Source organism: Barbatula barbatula (assembly GCF_947034865.1).
Source record: "Barbatula barbatula genome assembly, chromosome: 15".
NCBI classification, from domain to species: domain Eukaryota; kingdom Metazoa; phylum Chordata; class Actinopteri; order Cypriniformes; family Nemacheilidae; genus Barbatula; species Barbatula barbatula.
The window spans coordinates 3371226-3388242 of record NC_136778.1 but is presented as its reverse complement, the minus strand read 5'-3'; the positions used below and the strand labels follow the sequence as shown (position 1 = coordinate 3388242).

General features: G+C 38.5%; 1 protein-coding gene across 2 annotated transcripts; it reads right to left on the bottom strand.

Annotated features, from left to right (window-relative positions):
* Positions 1 to 8771: 8771 nt before the first annotated feature.
* Positions 8772 to 15975, bottom strand: LOC306904306 (plasminogen-like). 2 transcript variants are annotated; one of them, XM_079474119.1, is made up of 12 exons: positions 15697 to 15975; positions 15514 to 15543; positions 14256 to 14367; positions 14062 to 14180; positions 13829 to 13967; positions 12265 to 12371; positions 12081 to 12195; positions 11246 to 11323; positions 10981 to 11121; positions 9517 to 9623; positions 9254 to 9399; positions 8772 to 9170 (listed from the first exon to the last, which is right to left on the bottom strand). In XM_079474119.1, exons 1-12 carry the CDS (start codon positions 15743 to 15745, stop codon positions 9009 to 9011), a joined length of 1305 nt encoding a protein of 434 aa, XP_079330245.1. In that variant the 5' UTR covers positions 15746 to 15975; the 3' UTR covers positions 8772 to 9008. The 2 variants fall into 2 exon arrangements, with proteins under 2 accessions (XP_079330245.1, XP_079330246.1); XM_079474120.1 differs by lacking the exons at positions 15514 to 15543; positions 15697 to 15975 and having other exon boundaries at positions 8911 to 9170; positions 13829 to 13964; positions 14256 to 14586.
* Positions 15976 to 17017: the final 1042 nt, after the last annotated feature.

Genomic DNA, 17017 nt, shown 5'->3' with positions numbered 1-17017 from the left:
TCTATCAATCATTAACAAGGACATGGACCAGGTCATATCATGTTTGTCAATCAATATCTAACGGTTAAAGTGAGTTTGACAGGGGCCAAATTGTGATGGCAAGACGAGGAGTTGTGGTCAAAAGTGGTCCAAGGAAGGAACGGTGGTGAACCGGCGACACTGGAGACCACTGAACCAAGGCCACCTTCTGAAACCAACGTTCACTGATACACGTGGGGAGTAAATGCTGGCTTGTGTGGTCAAATTCAACAGACAAGTTACTAAAGCCCAAATTGCTCAAGAAGTTAATGTTGGTTCTGATAGAAAGGTGTCAGAAATCTCAGTTTGTTGCGTATGGCGATGCATAGCCGCAGACCAGTCGGGGTGCCCATGCGGCCTCCTGTCCACCGCTGAAAGTGCCAACAGTGGGCATGTGAGCACCAAAACTGGACCACGAAGCAATGGATGACGGTGGCCTGGTCTGATGCGTCACGTTTTCCTTTACATCGTGCTTAACTGGGGAACACTTGGCACCAGGATGTACTGTGGGAAAAAGTCAAGCTGGCGGATGCAGTGGGATGTTTTGGGCAATATTCTGCAATATTCTTACTTTCACGTGAGCATTGATGCAGACCATGTACGTCCTTTCATGGAAATGGTATTTGCTGGTGGCTGTGGCCTCTTTCAGCTCTGCCTCAATGCAGAAATGGTTCAAGAATGGTTTGAGGAGCACAACAATTTTAAGGTAACACTACAGTCATCCAGAACCAGATTAATATTGGACAGACCTAAATATAAAAAAAATCCCATGCTCACTAGTTCCTTCCTCTATTTACTAACCAGCCCAGCGGACAATCTTTTTTACACGATCTAAAACCTACAAGTTTTTCCTTTACGTTTTAGAAAAATTTCACGTACAGCGTTATCTTACACGGATCCAGGAAAACCAGTGCATGGCGATGTTTTTGTGCAAAGAAACAGGACGTGCCTTGGCACATACACATACACAGTTATAAGCCAAAGGTGCTTTTTAATACTATGGGTTGACGTGTATGTGTGTTTAAAGTCTGGCGAATGTAAATAGTGTGTCTCTGCTGGTGTCTTTGGTGAAGCAAATCCATATTTTGGATCGAGCATCAAGAGCTCGCAGTACAGTAAGCCGCCATATTGTTTTGACTATACTCTCACGACTGTGCTCCTAATAAGAACGCGATTCCATCGATCAGAGAAAATTGCGTCTTGCAGTTTACATGGAAAGGAAAACGGCAGCGTTTTCAAAAGTGGCACTTTAGACCTGTTTTCAAAAGTCCATGTCCATGATTTTAGGCTGACAGGAGTGAATCTTACTGCATCGATGAATAGAGCAGAACTACCAGATTTTGCTTGGATCTGTGGTAAAGCACCAGGGCATGGTGGCATCCACCGGGGTCTCAAGTCTCTTGTCTATTTTTTATTTTCTCATGATTATGACTTATCATTTTGAATTCCATATAACTGCTTATCGGCATATTTCCGGTCATTGTCAAGCTACAGTATTTGATTGGCATCTCTCAAACATCTGCAACCAACCTATAAATGCCCTGTTTGCTCCAGTTGATTTGGCAACAATGTTGTAAATCTCAACTCGACTGAAGCCTAAATCACAGTAAAAACCAATCTTCATCCATTAGTCAATACACAAATGTTCAGAAGATTAGGTCAGTGAAGTGAAATATTACCTTACAAACCTTTGGAGGTGTTTGCGTAAATATATGTAGACTAAAATAAAAAAAGAATGTTTTTGGACCTTTCTTTGACTTTGACTGAATAGTAAAAAAAAGCAGCCAATAAGAGCACAGATAAGAACTATTTCGATATTCTGTACCTAAGGAATAGTTATGCAAATTCTAAGCATATTTTGCATTTCCATATATTTATAATGTAATTCCCATAGTTGTGTTTGAGTTATTCCATTTTGGTGAGTTTACTATCACTCTAAAATGAATTAAAAAAATGTATGAGTTAGTTGCCTTATATTTGAACGGTAGTCCAGTATATTATGCAGTGTATCATGCAGTTTATTACACCTTTTATATTACACATGACTATTGTAACCTCCAGACCAAAAGAAAATATTTTAGTTTTACCGATTCAAAGAAGACAATACTAAATAAATCTAAACTTTTTAAACTTGCTAGTGATCCCCCATGCGAAACATGTACCTTTACTGTAATCACCACCTGTACTTCGAGTGCATTCCCTTAGGAAAAAAGGGATAACTAACAAATGGGACACTTTCCACTTTTCACTTTCACGTTATCTTCATGAACGATCCATTTTTATATAAACAAGAAAGTTTGAATTGTTTACTTGTGAAGACAAATGCAATTCTTGTTTCATGGTGGAGTTTACACAAGATGTTTGGAGTTGTTACGTCCTGTGGATGTATTTACAATGTGTGTATTTATATTGGGGATAGGTTTCACCTAGTGGATGTATTGTGTGGTTGCTGTGTATTTTGTGTTTTCTCATTCAGCTTGGGACGGCTGATTGTGCAGCAGCTGATGCTCATTGAAGGACTGAAGCATTCATAAGAAAAGAAGAAGAAATGCTGAGGGAACTGACGGATAACACGCTTCACTCTTTGTCCTGATTCCGAACTAGTTTCTTGTGTAGAGTTTGTGGGTAGCCAAGTGTGGTTACTTCTCTCAAGGTGGTGAAAGAGGGAGTAAGCAATCTTTAGTAGTGACTAAAATTGTGAGCTAATTAATTAAGTATTATTTTGTTGCGTGTTTGTAACTTATGTAAATACTTTATTTGTAAAGAATTGTGGGAAGAGGTAGGGAGAGGGTGCCCTTTTGTTTGAACCTTATTTTTGTCAATGTTTTTGTTTAGTCAAGGAGGAAGGTTAGTCTTTGTTGTTTATTTCTTTTTTCTTTTTGATACAGGTTATTTAAATCTTACTTGGGAAGTTAGATTGTTTTGTTTTTTGTGTTGGCCTTGCCCTCTCCTGAAGGAATTCTTCCTACTGGTTGCAAAATAAAAACCAACTATTTTGCACAAGCATGTGTTCTATTTTGTGCCTTCGGAATCAGGGGATTGAGTGACCGTCAGTTTATTTAAATCTTCTTTGTTACAATCTCATTTAGTCCTAGACCTAAAGGGGGTTCGTAACAAGTGGGGGCTCATCAAAGCGTTAAGAATTATTTCAAGTTTGTGTGCAATTTTCTCTTGTGTTTCCCTATTTTTCTCTGATTGCAAAAATTGCTTCGATGATTATTTGACATTGCACCAGAGATTACTATGGTGAGTACCTTTTTTTCTCTCAAGTTTTGACTGTTTTCATCAGTGGGTAGGAGAGGAGTTTGAAGGATCTATATGAATCATGGATTTCGATTTAACAGCTTTTACCCTTATGCCCACAATTGAAGTGTTTAATAAATGTCGAAAGAAGGACTTAATACTAATTGCTGAATTCTTTGATATAAAGATTCCAAGGGAGTCTACTAAACAACTAGTTAAAGAAAGTCTTTATGAGGAGTTAATAACTGCAGGCATTCTACCTGAACATGAAGGTGATGTTGGAGGTGAAGATGATGGCGATGTGGTTGAGTTTCAGTCTACTGGAGTCGGGGGTGTTGAAACTGAGGGTGGTATGGCTCAAAAGGGAAGTCAAGAGGTTACCTCTGGGCCTGAAGGTTCAATGATGGCCTTAAGGTTAAAGGAGATGGAACTTTTGATTAAAAAGCAAGAATGCGAAGCAGAGATGATTCGGTTTCGTATGCTAGAAAAGCAGGTAGAAAGAGATATCGAAATGCGTAAACTGGATTTAGAATCTCAGCGTCTGGCCCGGAGGCCATTGTCACTACCACGTGCAGGATTTTCACCTGTAGATACGTCTGATAGTTCCGTGACTGAGGAATTCTCACGCACTGTTTCAAGTGATGCATTTGATGTTACTAGATATATCCGTCTTGTACCCCTGTTTAGGGAGTCTGAGGTCGATTCTTACTTTATTGCATTCGAGAGAATTGCGGGTAAACTGAAGTGGCCAAAAGAAATGTGGGCTTTGCTGTTACAATGTAGTCTTACAGGCAAAGCTCAGGAAGTCTGCTCAGCATTACCTATTGAAGGTTCACTTGACTATGAAACCGTTAAGTCTGCTGTTTTAAGGGCATACGAGTTGGTCCCTGAGGCCTATCGACAAAAGTTTCGGGCGAATGTGAAAACAGTCAAACAAACTTATGTAGAGTTTGTGAGAGAGAAAAGGGTACTTTTTGAAAAATGGTGTCTGTCTAGCAAGGTTACATCCCTAGAGGGATTACAGGAGTTAATCTTGTTAGAAGAATTTAAGAATTGCATTCCGGCTAACATTGTTGTGTATCTAAATGAACGAAAAGTCAGTTCTCTTGCAGATGCTGCAGTTTTGGCAGACGAATTTGTGTTGACGCATAAGAATGTCTTTTCATTGGGTGCGAGTGTTAAAACTCAAGTACTACATACAGACAATACTACGCAACGCTTTACTCGACCGTTTAAAGGGGACACTACTCGTAAATCAAATGGCGGTTCTGATAAGCGAGTTTGTTTCTTTTGCCTTGATCCAAGCCATTTAGTTGCAGACTGTAAGGCATGGAAGCAGAAAAGCGGAGTTTCAAAGAGTAAAAATGTCGCTCTTGTTGAATCTGTACACCCCAATGCTGATAGACAGGAGGCTTTTAAGCCTTTTCTGTTTAAGGGTACAGTATCATTGTCACTTGACTCAGAGTTTAAACCTGTGACAATTCTGCGAGATACAGGAGCAGCTCAGTCATTTATTTCCGTGGGAGTTTTACCATTTTCTGAAACTTCCTACACCGGAAACGACGTTCTGATACGTGGGATTGAGATGCGCTGTGTAAATGTGCCACTTCATGCTGTTTATTTGAAATCTGATATTACAACTGGGGCTGTAAATTTAGCTGTGCGTGAACAGTTACCTGTGGAAGGTGTTGACTTAATTCTTGGGAATGACCTTGCGGGTGGCAGTGTCTTCCCTGCCCCAATTGTGACTTATCTGCCTGATATCTCTAAAAATGTTGAATTGACTGAGAAGTTCCCTTCTGTGTTTCCTACTTGTGTGGTTACTCGTGCTCAGGAAAAGAAGTTTAAAGAAGTTGTAGATTTGGCAAACTCATTTATGGCTGATGATGTGTCTAAAGTTATAGAATGTGTATTGTTTGTTCCCCCAGATCTTGACAGTACTATTCCTTCTGAAGAGAAGGTTGTTAAAGAGACAACCTTGAAGGTGGGAAGGGACTCCTTGGCTGCTGCACAGAGAGCAGACCCTTCTTTGGCCAGATGTGTAAAGGCTTCCAAAGTTGGTGCTCGTGACTTCAAACCAGGGGTAGATTATTTCTGGGAAGAGGGCCTGCTAATGCGCAAATGGGTACCACAGCAAGAAGAGTTGGGGTGGAAAGAGGTGCAGCAGATAGTTTTGCCGACTGACTATCGGCAGCAGGTTTTGAAACTTGCTCATGACAACCTTTTATCAGGTCATGTTGGGATAACGAAGACCTATAACCGAATCTCTAGATATTTTTTTTGGCCTGGACTTAAAAACTCTGTTGCAAAGTTCTGTAAATCGTGCCATGTCTGTCAAATGGCAAGTAAGCCCAATCAGAAAATTCCTCCCGCCCCACTCTGCCCTATACCCATTGTGAATGATCCATTTGAGCGGTTGATAATAGACTGCGTTGGGCCATTGCCAAAGGCGAAAGCAGGTCATCAGTATGTTTTAACGATCATGTGTGCAGCCACTCGTTTTGTTGAGGCAATTCCACTACGCACACTAAAGGCAAAAGCTGTGGTGAAAGAGCTTCTAAAGTTTTGCACTACTTTTGGTCTACCACGGACCATTCAGAGTGATCAAGGCTCGAATTTCACATCTAAAGTTTTTAAACAAACCCTAGAAATGCTTGGCGTAAGCCATCAGATGTCTACTGCCTATCATCCAGAGTCACAGGGGGCCTTGGAGAGGTTCCATCAGACTCTCAAATCAATGTTGAGATGTTATTGCATTGAGACTGGTAGAGACTGGGCTGAAGGCCTTCCTTATCTGATGTTTGCTGCAAGAGAAACTGTACAGGAGTCTCTTGGGTTCAGCCCAGCTGAACTTGTTTTTGGGCATGCTCTGCGTGGTCCATTAAAACTGTTGAGTGACCAGCTGTTAAGTCCATCTATTAAACCCATGCCTGTTGATGAGTACGTTACTGCTATTAATGAGAAGTTATGTAGAGCCCGAGATCTGGCTAAGTTACATTTGTCAGTAACTCAGTCGAAAATGAAGGAACGTTTCGACACAAAAAGTGTGAAACGAGACTTTTCACCAGGTGATCAGGTATTAGTTTTGTTGCCAATGCCTGGATCCATTTTACATGCCAAATTTGCTGGCCCATATTTGATTGAAAGAAAGTTGAATGAAGCAAATTATGTGGTGGCAACAACAGACAGAAGATGTAAAAGTCGTGTGTGTCATGTAAATCGGCTCAAAGCCTATGTGTGTAGGGACCCTTTTGAGAAAACCAACCAAGTTAGTTCTCCTGTGGCTTGTGCTGCTACTGTGAGTAAGGTGGTTAAAATCTCTATGGAGGAGACTGAATTGCAAAGTGGTGATTCTTCTGTTATTCCTACTCGTCTTCAAAACTCTGCTGTGTTACAAAATCTTCCTGCTATCTTTTCTCATCTCACTGTTGAACAGTCTCATGATTTGACAGAACTGCTGCACAAGTTTTCTACCTTGTTTCATGATGTGCCCGGTAGAACAACGGTTTGTGTGCACGATATTGATGTAGAGAATGCGAAACCAATAAAGCAGCATCCTTACAGATTAAATCCACGGAAGAGAGAGGTTATGCAAGAGGAGGTTGAATACCTATTAAGTCATGGCATGGCTGTACCTAGTCAGAGCCCGTGGAGCTCTCCTTGTCTGCTTGTACCGAAGCCTGACTCTACTTTTCGGTTCTGTACGGATTACCGTAAAGTTAATAATGTAACCAAGTCTGACTCTTTTCCTCTTCCAAGGATTGAGGATTGTGTAGATAAGGTTGGCTCAGCTAGATATGTCACGAAGTTGGATCTGCTTAAGGGGTATTGGCAGGTGCCCCTCACTGAGCGAGCTTCTGAAATATCTGCATTTGTGACCCCTGACAGATTCTTACAGTATACTGTCTTGGCTTTCGGAATGAGAAATGCGCCCGCTACATTTCAGAGGATGATGCATCAAGTTCTTTCCGGGGTGCCCGACTGTGAGGTGTATCTAGATGATATTGTGATACATTCAAATAATTGGGTGCAACATTTAGGGACTCTTAAGGAAGTTTTTACACGTCTGGAGACTGCTTCACTAACACTAAACTTGGCAAAGTGTGAGTTTGCTTAAGGTACCATCACTTACTTGGGCAAGCAGGTTGGACAGGGTCTAGTCAAACCAGTTGATGCTAAAATAGAAGCTATTCTCCAGTTTCCTGTTCCATCAAATAAACGTGAATTGAGACGTTTTTTGGGAATGAGTGGTTACTATAGAGCTTTTTGCCCTAATTTTTCTACTTTAGTTTGTCCATTGACAGATCTCCTGAGTACCAAGCGAGAGTTTGTGTGGTCTTCAAGCTGTCAACTTGCCTTTGAAGCAGCGAAAGATCTCCTGTGTCAAGCACCTGTGCTCTCAGCTCCTGATTTTAATAGATCTTTTAAATTGCAGGTGGATGCAAGCGACAATGGAGCAGGAGCAGTATTATTACAAGATCAAGCATGTGTTGAACACCCTGTCTCTTATTTTTCTAGAAAGTTTATTGGAGCTCAAAGGAATTACAGTGTAATTGAAAAGGAGGCTTTGGCACTTTTATTAGCCCTTAAACATTTTGATGTGTATTTGGGAAATAGCATTTCTCCTATTATAGTGTACACTGACCATAACCCCTTGGTGTTCCTTTCACGGATGGCAGGGGCAAATCAGCGACTGCTGCGATGGTCTCTCATTCTGCAAGAATACAATTTGGATATTCGACACAAGAAAGGGGTGGAGAATGTTATGGCAGATGCCCTTTCTAGGATATAGGATAGTATTGTTTTCTGTCCTTAATTGCATTCTTAGTGGTGGGGGTGTTACGTCCTGTGGATGTATTTACAATGTGTGTATTTATATTGGGGATAGGTTTCACCTAGTGGATGTATTGTGTGGTTGCTGTGTATTTTGTGTTTTCTCATTCAGCTTGGGACGGCTGATTGTGCAGCAGCTGATGCTCATTGAAGGACTGAAGCATTCATAAGAAAAGAAGAAGAAATGCTGAGGGAACTGACGGATAACACGCTTCACTCTTTGTCCTGATTCCGAACTAGTTTCTTGTGTAGAGTTTGTGGGTAGCCAAGTGTGGTTACTTCTCTCAAGGTGGTGAAAGAGGGAGTAAGCAATCTTTAGTAGTGACTAAAATTGTGAGCTAATTAATTAAGTATTATTTTGTTGCGTGTTTGTAACTTATGTAAATACTTTATTTGTAAAGAATTGTGGGAAGAGGTAGGGAGAGGGTGCCCTTTTGTTTGAACCTTATTTTTGTCAATGTTTTTGTTTAGTCAAGGAGGAAGGTTAGTCTTTGTTGTTTATTTCTTTTTTCTTTTTGATACAGGTTATTTAAATCTTACTTGGGAAGTTAGATTGTTTTGTTTTTTGTGTTGGCCTTGCCCTCTCCTGAAGGAATTCTTCCTACTGGTTGCAAAATAAAAACCAACTATTTTGCACAAGCATGTGTTCTATTTTGTGCCTTCGGAATCAGGGGATTGAGTGACCGTCAGTTTATTTAAATCTTCTTTGTTACAATCTCATTTAGTCCTAGACCTAAAGGGGGTTCGTAACAGAGTCTTTTAAAAATTCTTGTACAACGGACATAACCGAAGCTTATCTGGCACATGTGAACCTTGACGTGTGCATATTTAGGCATATACAATATGCATAAACACTTTATTTTAGTTGTACATTTAAATTCCACAGTACAGCAAGCATTTGTGTTAAATATGAATCAGTTTTCTTTCAGGGTTTGTTCAATCCAGCCGACAAACTTAGAGACGCGGACGTACACTCCAGGTTTCATGGCTAGAGCACAATCGTCACCCCATGATGTCACTCCTTGAAGAACAAACTTGTTCTGTGCTTTGCAGACGAGAGGTCCGCCGCTGTCACCCTAAATTTGTGAGAACAAAATGCACATGAGGCGTAACATTGCACCGCATTTGTAGGATATAGAATTTGGTGCATGTTTCTGACCTGACAGCTGTCTCTTCCGCCATCTTTGTATCCAGCGCACATCTCGTGATCCTTTATGAGGCCATTCAAAAACGACGGTCTGTTGCAGATTTTATTCTCAATTATTGGTATGCCGGCTTCTTTCAGGTAACCCTCTCCACCAGTTCCTGAAGAACAGAAAAGCTTGAAACTACAGTATAATTATTTAAGTAAACTGAAATATAAATGTGTTTATATCAAATGTGTGTAAGTAAAGAATCTGTTTGGCTTGTAAAATCACATACCCCTTGTGTCTCCCCAGCCGGTCGTAAAGCATTCAGTGCCATCTGGTACAATGTAGTTCTTTTCAGGAAGACAGGCAAGCGAAACCAGATCATTTATTACTGCAGGCCTAAAATTAGACACTTTTTTGTGAGTTTGCCTTCATGATGTCATTAAAAATAACCGCTTGCGGCCCAGTTCAGACACAGTGTTTTGCTCTGAATTTGGCAAAAGTAGTCCAGGGGGGCCATAATCTGTCTGGTTGCAAGCATTCTTCCAAATATCTGTCTCTGTGGTCATCAGAACAAAGAAATGTATGCATGTTCAACTCGAAGGCGAGTAAATGATGACAGAACTTTCATTTTTGGGTGAAGTATCCCTTTAAGCTCGACTTGGAGAAACTTTTATCATCCAAGATATGACATTTGACAGGTACCTTTATCAATGTTCGTTATAATTTGCAATGACTACATACTATTGTGAAATTTCTCACACATATTCCATAAATGTTACATGCACTGGGCACTATTATTCACCACAGTTATTATACACCGAAGTAATACCTAACAAACATAGGTGCATCACTGGGATAATCTGAAATCACACTTTACTAAAGATGAATTAATACACATGGGTTTATTGGAATGTTTCAATGATTTAATGTTACAATTCATATATTTGATCAATGATTGTTTACATAAATGCACTTTATATAACTTTAAGATTGATAAAAGGCAAAGCACATTTGAACACAATGTAACTGTAAAAGCCAGTGATGTTTTAGAGGCCTAAAGTTTGAGACATGCTGTGCTCTCTGAAACCTGGGGACTTTCCACTGTTTGAATGTAACTTTGTTTGGTGGTCTCATATGGTGACCATGTTTGGTGGTCTAGTATGGTGTTTGGTGGTCTCATATGGTGACCATGTTTGGTGGTCTAGTATGGTGTTTGGTGGTCTCATATGGTGACCATGGCTTGTTTGGAGGTCTCGTGTGGTGACCATGTTTGGTGGTCTAGTATGGTGTTTGGTGGTCTCATGTGGTGACCATGTTTGGTGGTCTAGTATGGTGTTTGGTGGTCTCATATGGTGACCATGGCTTGTTTGGAGGTCTTGTGTGGTAACCATTGTATGCAAATGTATTTAAAAATTATATACAGGCCAGCATACCACTATTAGATGCGTACCTTGATGCCTAGAAACTATTGGGGGCAGACGGAAAGCATTGGGTAATAAAAAATAAGAGATAACGGGAATTTACCTGATTGGTTTCAGAGAGAGTCACCTGACAGAATTTTGACTATAAATATATGATGGAAAACACTGGGTTTTCTGATGCTTTTGGGAAAATCTCACTTTGTTCGGCACAAACAAATAAGAAATCTCTTTGACACCTGAAACCTTCTTTGTCTGAGACATTTTTTGAACTGCAAGATCAACATTCCACTTCGTTACTGACATCAACAACAGATAACAGTGAACTCTCTTACCTGTCTAGCTTGAGAAGTGCAATGTCAGCTCCAGACGGTTCCTTAACCATTTTAAAAACATCTCGTTCCTGCTTGGAGGATTCAGACCCATGTTTTGTGTGGATTCCAAGGAAGATCTTGTAAATAGATGGACTCGCAGACCTGTGTAATGGTAGGTTAACATTTCATAATTTGCTGAACTTCCAAAACTCCCAGCTTTTTTTAAATCTTAGCATTTATATACTTTCAAACAGCAAAATAATGATATTTAAAAATGGTCACTTACTCCTCAAGGCAATGGACTGCGGTGAGGACCCACTGCGGATTAATCAGAGTTCCACCACACCAATGAAATTTCTCAGGACTATGACAGAAAACAGTTAAGTGGTCAAATCTTTCCTCTAGCTGAAAGTCACTGGTGTAGTTCACAGGACGTAATTCACATTTCATTTGAATAGATGGTTTCAAAGCAACAACATAAACAAAGGTTACGGCACATGCACACTTTTGTGGCCCGAAAGTGACTTCTGATACACATCTGCAAAGAATAGAGTTCCTGTGGATTATTTCTGATAACAAGCAAAATAAATACTTAGCTAAACTTGCCAACAATATTCTGAATTTAGACTCCGATACCAAATTCAACTGCTAGATGTCAATGTCCCATACGGAAGTTACACAACCTATTTAACCAATTATTTGTTTAATAAAATGAACACAACAAAATTCAACAAATTATTATCATTATTAACAAAAAATAATATATAATAATATAAATGAATATAGACCGGACCAATCAACAAACACAGACCGAAAGCTAACTTCAGCACAGGCGCGTGTGTCCTTTGAAACCGTCTACTTGTATATCCCTATTTAATTTTAATGTCACAATATATATTTTATGAAAACAAAAAAACTGCAGTAATACCATGTATTTCACAAAATGAATTCAATCAAATTTTAAGGCCTATTGATGCAAAAAAATTACTAATTGTCGTCAGATTACTGGATTAAATACATTTTTTAAACAGTCTAGAACCAGAGATGTTGTTTGTAGCATGTTATGTAAATTAATATGTAACAATATTAAGCACAGAGACACAAGAGTGAAATGTATGTACCCTTTTCTAAGACTGATCTGCCAAGGCCAGGAGTGTGGTTCAGAAACACATCCCCCAACAACACGCCACAAGCAACTTTTAGGTTCTCTTGCTGGTTGTCCACATTTCAGATCACCTGATTGGACAGAAATAGTCATATATTATATACTGTTTCGAATGTTATTTTATTTCCTTTAATACAGACCACATTTGGGCACATCGCAGTATTCCCACCCGGTCTCAGGGTCTGTGGTGTGACACCAGGGTGTTCTGTCATTATCAGGGCTCCTGCAGTAGTTCTCTTCAAGACCTCTGGAAAAAGATGATTTAAAACAATTAAATCAAAAGGTTAGTGATGATGAGCGTCAGCTGCGCGTTGCACCAGTCTCTCATCTCTCATGGAGGAGCTTCGGAAGCATAAAAGGACAAGCGACAGGAGAGTATGACGAGAGAGGACCAGGCCTGGGCATTATGTGTTGTTGAACTGTTTGTATGGCAGCTGCCGGCATTTTAAGTTTGTTTGTTTGTTTGTGTAATTAAATGTTGTCACGTTCCCGTCTCCTTCCTTCTATGGATCTTTGTTACAGTTAATAATCGGGTAATAATCACTATACGCTATCTTTTTTACTTGTGGATTCAACTTTACACGATTAATTTGGAAATGTCCTTTTCAATACTTCATTTATTTAATTACTTTGACACACTCGGTCTCGGACATTGCGCAGCAGGGGATGACATGCGTGTGATGTGATGATGCACGTTAAGGCTACAAAACGGAGCTAACCGTCTGTCGCTGGAAAAAACGTGTTGTGTTGTACTATTTTCAAAGTCTTCTTTAGTTTTGCCATATTATGCAAATACTGATTTTGAAATCCAGTATTTCTCCACTAGCATAAATTGGTTTGACGTTCGATAGTCTGAATTTAGGGACCGTCTCCAAAGTTACAAAGACTACACATTAATATGCACGTTTCTATCTTCAATAGCATTTAAAGGAATGACTTTGTCACAAAACCAGCTGTACAGTGTTCATATGGGTGTCATTACTGCAATCCACTGTATTTCGTTTTCCCATGATAATATGTACGTTTTGTGTCATCGCATTTAGAGAACTATTGATGTGTTTTTCTAGAGTCACGTGTTACTTTAAACTGACAGTTAGAGAACAATTTAGTTCAAACTTTTATTCCAATGTTTTTTTTGTCTTTCAGTTTTTATTTATTTAACTGTGTTATTTACTTTATTATTTTTATTTATTATAAAGTTTTGTTAATCTAAATTTAACTATGACAAGGATCCCCACAAGGTTTGCTTGGGGCCCCAAGACGTGTAGGATCGGTACTGAGTAGAAGTGAAGGAGAATGTTTCGCTAAGTCGTCAAGGCTTATTCAGAAAGTAGCTTGTCGCTAGTCGCTTTTTGAAAAATAAGTCTCTAAAGGGGTTTGAAAAATATAGTGACAAAGTTGCCATGTTGGCTACACTGGCTGACTGTACTTTATCTCTTACGAAGCATGCTCTTGTGAATGCCCGTTAGATTTCCTCTCGTGGATGCATTGGAGACAAAACTATTTTAACAGTGTCTTAACTTTTTGCGCTTTGAGTGTACATTTTGTTGCTGTTAATGAGTCGATCAGAAAGCTCATGGACCCCCATCAAAATCTTAATTTGTGTGCCGAAGTCGAAGGTCTTGCAGTTGTGGAACGACTTGAGGGAGAGTAACTCAAGACAGAATGTTCGTTCTTTGGTAAACTAAACCCTTTAATGCTTACTTGAATGGATAATTCTCTGGAGTTTTCGAATGCCTGTGAGGAGTTTGAGATGTCCATTTCTGGCAAGTTTTCCCTGTTCTGGTCACAGAAATAGTTCCCCTGTAAGAGCTTCCCTCTCCAGTTATACAGAAGTGTTCTGCTATTATTGTAGTTAATACAAGAAAAAGATGATCAATAATTGATGTGCTGAATATTTCACTAAGGGATCTCAAGCTGACAGAAGTGAATCTTACTGCATCGAGGAATAGAGCAGAACTCCCAGCGTTTGGATGGATATGGGGTATAGCACCAGGGTCTGGGCTCTCCATCAGGGTTCCTGCAATAGTTCTCCTCCAAGTTCTTCTCAGGGTACCTACAAAACAAACATTTAGTGTAAGTGGAAAATATTTCATTTCAATAGTTCAGTAAGTAAGTGCTAGTTTCTCACAGTGATGGTTTGAACGCATTTTGTCTATCAAAGTCCCAGCGTTGGCAGGTCTGTCCACTCTCAGTGATGGAGATCTTGCCTCTGTAGTCTTCTCCTCTGCTGTACATACAATCTTCCGCACGTATACAAGAGCAGATTCAAGAGTATGAGATATGAGCGAGTCAATGTGAGTCTTATTTTTTGTATATACTAGTTGCATGTTTAACTTTCTTGTTGTATACAACACTAATTTAGATATTCCGTGACGACAAATAAATAACAACACACAATAACAATGTGTTTGAAATGGAGGACTTTGATTGAACAGTTAAGAAAAAGCGCCCAGCTGGATGAGAACTCATTGATAAAATGAGAAGAAAACATTCTGCAAATTCTAAGCAGATCAAAAAAAATATTTACCCGAATTCCCATATTTGCATTATTCCATCATTTTGATGATTTTTCTTCTTTTTTAAATGTAGAATATTGTATAAAAATGTAAATAAGTGAGTAAGTGACTGTAAATGTTTCAATCAGTGGTTTACAGAGACCATTGCAATTTTGAAATGACTAGTGTAAGCGATACATTTTATTTAGTCAAGATCAAAAGAAAAAAAAATATATATATTAGTTTGTAAGTCATTGTGGTCGCTTTGGATAAAAGCGTCTGCTACATGACTAAATGTAAATGTGAAAATTAGTGCATGGTCGCAAATATCTTATGTTTTAGCTTATGTTTTTGGTCAAATAAAAGCCTTTAATGTCTTAAAATATGTACTCCACATCTTAACAGTGTTTTTTAAACAGAACTTTTTCCAGATGTTATAACTTCTTTATGGGTCATTTCTGCCAAAGCCTGTTCTTCTATAGCATTGTTTACATCATTTATTTAGTTACTTATGGTGATTCAGGAAATTGACTGGATATATGAGTGATTGCTGCTATGTGCCTTAAATATTACCATAAACTCTTTTTATTAAATGTAAATGAAGTATTGAATGTTAAGAAATTAAAATCATGTGAATGGACATTTTTCACATTATTATCGTTTTTGATCACATGATTTGTCAGAAGTGGACATTTTTTAACTAGCTGATTACATCACATTAAGCTGTTAATGCTCTGGAACACAAAATGAGATATTTTGAGAAATGTCTCAGATGTTTTGATCAATGTTGTTTGGGTGCCAGTGTTTTTCAAAATATTTTCTTTGGTGTGCAGAAGAAAGTAAGTCATACTGTAAATTCCTTCAGTAAGACTTCATCAAACATCATGTTACCTGTACTTTCAGCGTAGTCCATTAGGAAAACTGGAGGGAACATAATTAATCATATTATTCACATCCAGATAAAATGAGCATCATTAATCATAAAAATTCATCTTATTTCAACCATTTAGTTTACACTCATATGAAAAATAACAGAAAAGGACAAATAATAAAAGAACATTTTAAAAGGCTTACCTGAGAAGAGAAAAAGACAAAATAAAAGACCTGCTTTTTGACCCTGCATGTTGGAGCTTTGACAAGTATACTGTGCACAGAGCTTCTGGATGTGATTATAAATCAGTCATCTATCAATCATTATCCAATCAAGGACATTAAATGGTTACAAATATTACATTAATATATAAATCTTAAATTGGTATTGGTCTAGTATTCTCACATTGTGGATGTGCATTTTGTTCATTCAAATTTTAAACCATTGCGAAATAAACAATATTTTGATAATTTTAAGATATTGTACAGCCCTTATAGACTAGTTACTTTTCAGTCAATCATTGTTTAAGCAAGGACATGAACTGTGCAATGTTTGTTGATCAATATATTGCGGCAGCATTACTGTTACTGATCATGTGATTTATCAGAACTAGACATTTGTGTCTTACGTCACATTAAGGTATTTCTTCAATTATGCTAAACAAGTAAAAGTAAGGTGAATCTAAGGGCCTGTAACAAGATTAAAGAAGTGGACTAGGTATGATTTAACAGTAATAGTTTGACATGCTTTGAGTTGTTATGTGCACAAAGATCATTTATGGCTGAGTTTTGTTTCAGTTTTGTGTTTGTATTTGTATTAATAAACCTCATTTCAGCCGTTTCGCAGAAATACCTCAAAACAGAAACCAGCTCAGCAAACAGACCCTCTGGCCAAACTTTAGACCGTGTGCCCTGATGTCCAGCATCATCAAGAATACAAGCAGAGCAACGGGCAACTTCAGGTGAAAGAATCTGTCGATAACAACAACAATCTCTATATCATTTATATGTTGTAATGTATGAATAAAATGAAGATAACCTTTTAAAATGGGCACATCATACACTACTTTCTTTTCAAGTCAGTTATTATTTAATAAAGGACATGGACTGTGTTACTATACGTTTGTCAACCAATATGTGACGAGTTCAGATGCAAAACCCTCCAAGTACCATATGATATTTTTATTCTAAAATGGCTATTTTTATCAGGCTCTGATGTTTATATTAAAGGTTATTTCACTTTAATGACGAAGAGCACATATTCATTGCAACTGAAGTGAAATCACTGAACCTCTGGGTTTAGTATTGAACACATTATTATCGTTTTTGATCACATGATTTGTCAGAAGTGGACATTTTTTAACTAGCTGGTTACATCACATTAAGCTGTTAATGCTGTGGAACACAAAATAAGATATTTTGAGAAATGTCTCAGATGTTTTGATCAATGTTGTTTGGGTGCCAGTGTGTGCAGAAGAAAGTAAGTCATACGGGTTTGGATTGACATGATGGCTAGTCGATGAAA

Coding starts and splice junctions, on each gene's coding strand:
- LOC306904306 (XM_079474119.1), bottom strand. CDS start 15,745: ATGCAGGGTCAAAAAGCAGGTCTTTTATTTTGTCTTTTTCTCTTCTCA. Junction 13,968..14,061: donor CTGCTCTATTCCTCGATGCA/GTAAGATTCACT, acceptor CTACAATAATAG/CAGAACACTTCTGTATAACT. Junction 11,324..12,080: donor CAGATCAGTCTTAGAAAAGG/GTACATACATTT, acceptor TTTCTGTCATAG/TCCTGAGAAATTTCATTGGT.